We start from the raw sequence: 4,085 nt of genomic DNA, 5'->3' as shown, positions 1-4,085 counted from the left end.
GTAAAAGACAATCGAACCTGAAATACTCAGACGGGCGACCAAACCCACACGCCCAACACCCGAAACGGAGATCTCCCGAAGAGGCACCGACGATGACCGAATACACCGAACGAGGCCAGATTCACAACAGGTAAGAGCTTAGAATCCTAGCACTGATACCATGACAAAAGACCGAACAATTTGCGTGAAATTTCTGTCCCAAAAACCTTGCTTTACATTGTGTTGTGTATAGTATATATATTTACAGTTATTTGATCTAAAAGGAAACTAAATAAATTCCCTGAAAATTAGCGACAAATCAATCTCCCAAATATTCGTCGTTATATATGGTAACAGTACTGATGTATTTGTGCCCAATGGTTTTGATCCTCTACGAAGAATCTTGTCAAATATTTTGCTAATTTGATCATTTGCAATAAATTGCTTTCATATCCACTGAATCATTTAAGTAGTATTTTGAAATGTAGCAGATTTAAGTCAATAATAGGTTGGTAGGTCCCAATCAGAAGCTGATAGTCACACTGAATTTAGAATTATCTTAGGGTGAGAACATGACCACAATTTACTTAATTGAATGCTTTTGTTTATTGAAATTGAAAGTGTGGTTTATATATGCAAAGCTTAAAAACCATGTTCAACTTAAATGTAGAAATAAGTGGCATAGTACTTCCTAAGAAATGTCTAACAGTAATGCAAAACAGATTAAACGTGCAAAACATAAATGTAAATTGAATGCTAAACAAAATGCAAATAAATTTCTAGTGTTCTAGGATTCAACAGGTCATGGACTCGGAATTCTTCTTTGGTCCTCTGCTTGACCTTCGTGGTTTAATTAGTATTTTGAAATGTAGCAGATTTAAGTCAATAATAGGTTGATAGGTCCCGGTCATAAGCTGATATTCACACTGAATTCAGAATTCTCTTAGGATGATGAGAACAGGACCACAATTTACTGAATTGAATGCTTTTGTTTATTGAAATTGAAATTGTGGTTTATAAAGGCAAAAACTAACAACCACGTTCAAATTACATGCAGAAATAAGTGGCCTAGTTCTTCCTCTGAAATAGCTAATATAGCAGTAATACAACACAGAATAAACGTGCAAATCATAAATTTAAATTGAATGCTAAAAAAATGCAAATAAATTTCTAGTGTTCTAGGATTCAACAGGTCACGGACTTAGGATTCTTCTTTGGTCCTCTGCTTGACCTTCGTGGTTTATCATAGGTTGCACAAAAAATATTCAAGCTTGAGAAGTTTGCATCTTTTGTCACAATTGTTGTTGAGTATTGTGCAGAACAAACCAGTCATCCTGTACTATTTCTACTAGATTTATTAACATCTGTTGTTTTAGGTATACAATATTTGCCACTCACATGGAAAACCTGTCAGAATTGGCCACCATTTATCCAAATCTAAAAATCCTTCACTTTCATGTCGACATTAAAAATAGCCGTATGGATTTCAAGGTATGATATTTGATTTCTGATTACTTGATCTCCATACTCGTGTTTGTGTCTGTTACGCTATTCTTACTTCAATTGTTTGTACCAGTTTCAACTGAAAGATGGACCACGACATGTACCACATTATGGTCTTATGTTGGCAGGAGTGGCTGGACTACCTAGTTCAGTTATAGAGACTGCAGAAAGAATCACATCAAGAATCATGCAAAAGGTAATCCACAGCGACAAGTTTGGTGTCATTTTTTGAGATATTTCATTGGCTAAGGCCATTGAGGAACACCAAATCTAGTATTTGGTGTAATTTGGTGTAATCTCTTCAATAAAAAAAGCCACACGGACAGGCCAAAAAACATGCTTAAATCCGGGGCGCAATGTGGCACCCCCTATTGGAGGGGAGGCTGTTAACCAATATGGGGGCGCCATGTGGATTTAAGCTTTTTTTTGGCCTGTCCAAAAAGCAGGCTTCACTCTTCAATAGTTACACCAAATTTCACACCACATTTTATTTGAATTATTTAATTACAAATTTAAACTATTACAAAAATCGTTAAATTAGAAATTATATTGAATGAATTAAAATATTACATTTATTAATAAATTGAAAATGTTGTAACGATAATCATTATTTATTAATTTACGAGTATTTAAAAATAAATGCTAAATAAAAATAACCATCACGTTAAAATAACTATAAATCAAAGTAAAATATATTAATTCAAAAATATAAAAATGGGTTATGGATTAAATAAATATTTGTTGAAAAGGGGAAGGAAGGGCAAAATGAGGATTATTGAAAATTCTCAAATTTGGTGCAACACTATTCATTACACCAAATATTGCATTTTACACTGAAACACCAAAAGTCCCTCATTGGAGATAGTCTAGGTCTAAGAAATATGGTTTTACTTATTTCATGAAGTCTTTCTGCATGCTTAGACAAATTGTACGTTTGCAGAAGATGCTTGTTGATTTCTTTATAGCTCTCATAGTTTTCTGCATATATAGGAAATTAAGAGAATGGAGATAAATTGCAAGCAGTATCACGATATCCAAATGGCTTACCGTGTTGCTCAACGGTTGATGTGCTTGAAATATTCAAACCAAGATGAAGATTCTATCCGGCAAGCATTGCAGAATCTCAAAGCAAATTACCTTAGTGGAGGTTTGTAGTATTTAGCAACAAACCCATAACAAATTGCAGGGAGAAAGGGCCCTGATCCTGCAGTGGGAATCCTAATATTTGTATTTTACTATATTCACATTACTATAACAATGCAATTTTACTTTTCCTCAATATGAACGGTGCGGTGCATACAGGGTGGACAAACACAAACCTCAATTGCCATGGGCACAACATTATCCAATTATAAGCAGCAAACATAAATAAATTGCATTGAACATCAAATGATCCGCCTCATACTCATGTCTCTTGAACCAAAATTTCAAACTAGTGTTCTAACTTTAAATATGTAAACAAGTCCAGACAACCAGATAGAAAGTGACTAAATAGCAAGTAAAATCAGCGATATCGGCGAAGAGAGAGGGTGTTGTTCCTCTTCCAGGTGGCTCTGCGTGAAGGCCGTGCCTTGTGGTTCAAATGTCCCTTTCCACGCAGACCTCTGTATTTCTTTCCTGCCGAAGTGAGACCACGCAGCTCTCTGTGCTTGTGCACAGGGTTGCAGATCCAGTTGATTCTTGGGTCATTACGGATGGCTTGGTGTGCAGCATCAACCAATATTACCTCGAAGTACTTGTAAGTTGAATCCTACATCAAAAATCAAGATATAAAATCACGATTAGTCCAATTCCGGATTGAGCAAAACAACAGTATGAGCAAATCACATCACTAGGTCATACTCATATACCTCATTGATCCAGTACGAGTTCAGCACCTTAAGACCACCCAACTTCCTACCAGCTCGTTCTTCTGCAACTGACCTTTTGCTGCGCTGAAATTTGAGTTGGGTAACACCCTGGTTGGTGGGCTTACCATACACAATACCCTTAGGGACAGGTCTCTTGCGACCACCTCGCCTCACACGAACACGGTAGATAACATAACCCTGTAAAATATAGACAATTATGAACCTTGCCAGTGAAATACAAATATACAATATAGATGGAAGCCTTAGCATTTGTTTGGGAAAAATTATAATGAAAAGTGGTAATGGGTCCCACAGAATATGTGGATAATAAGTAAAAAGTAATCGTGAACGTGATTTTGACTTTAAATCATAGTTAGATAATAATGAAAGCCAGCCAAACACCCAATCTAACACTAAATGAAGATCTCAACATAACTACATATGTGAAACAATTTCATGATATGGTATTATCCATTACAATAATATACTAAATGCCCTCTTACTAAAACTGACACAAGTACATAATAAAAAATAACGTTGTGCATCAATCATTTTGGTTTTTGAAGTTAGGTGGAAAACAATAGCATAGAACCACATGTTATAACCCGTATTTGAACATTTCAAGAATTAGCCTTCAAAATTCCCAAGAATTTGCAGAATATACATTTATCACAATTCTATTTCCAATTCAAAGATAACCATTGAATCCATATTTCCATATAACGAACTAATCAAGCAAAAAGCAAACAATTT

At 35.3% G+C, this 4,085-nt stretch overlaps 2 protein-coding genes across 2 annotated transcripts; one reads left to right on the top strand and one right to left on the bottom strand.

Moving 5' to 3' along the window:
* Positions 1 to 6: 6 nt before the first annotated feature.
* On the top strand, positions 7 to 2,761 carry LOC111373197 (DNA mismatch repair protein MSH4-like). Its single transcript, XM_022995695.1, has 4 exons — positions 7 to 130; positions 1,356 to 1,470; positions 1,556 to 1,678; positions 2,473 to 2,761. Exons 1-4 carry the CDS (start codon positions 93 to 95, stop codon positions 2,635 to 2,637), a joined length of 441 nt encoding a protein of 146 aa, XP_022851463.1. The 5' UTR covers positions 7 to 92; the 3' UTR covers positions 2,638 to 2,761.
* Positions 2,762 to 2,823: 62 nt separating this feature from the next.
* Positions 2,824 to 4,033, bottom strand: LOC111373196 (60S ribosomal protein L15-like). Its single transcript, XM_022995694.1, has 2 exons — positions 3,333 to 4,033; positions 2,824 to 3,232 (listed from the first exon to the last, which is right to left on the bottom strand). Exons 1-2 carry the CDS (start codon positions 3,600 to 3,602, stop codon positions 2,987 to 2,989), a joined length of 516 nt encoding a protein of 171 aa, XP_022851462.1. The 5' UTR covers positions 3,603 to 4,033; the 3' UTR covers positions 2,824 to 2,986.
* Positions 4,034 to 4,085: the final 52 nt, after the last annotated feature.

Source organism: Olea europaea, unplaced genomic scaffold, assembly GCF_002742605.1.
Source record: "Olea europaea var. sylvestris unplaced genomic scaffold, O_europaea_v1 scaffold10823, whole genome shotgun sequence".
In the NCBI taxonomy this organism is placed as follows: Eukaryota; Viridiplantae; Streptophyta; class Magnoliopsida; order Lamiales; family Oleaceae; genus Olea; species Olea europaea.
This window is presented reverse-complemented; position numbering and strand designations above follow the sequence as displayed.

Coding starts and splice junctions, on each gene's coding strand:
- LOC111373196 (XM_022995694.1), bottom strand. CDS start 3,602: ATGCTAAGGCTTCCATCTATATTGTATATTTGTATTTCACTGGCAAGG. Junction 3,233..3,332: donor ACTCGTACTGGATCAATGAG/GTATATGAGTAT, acceptor TTTTTGATGTAG/GATTCAACTTACAAGTACTT.
- LOC111373197 (XM_022995695.1), top strand. CDS start 93: ATGACCGAATACACCGAACGAGGCCAGATTCACAACAG. Junction 131..1,355: donor CGAGGCCAGATTCACAACAG/GTAAGAGCTTAG, acceptor CTGTTGTTTTAG/GTATACAATATTTGCCACTC. Junction 1,471..1,555: donor ATAGCCGTATGGATTTCAAG/GTATGATATTTG, acceptor TGTTTGTACCAG/TTTCAACTGAAAGATGGACC.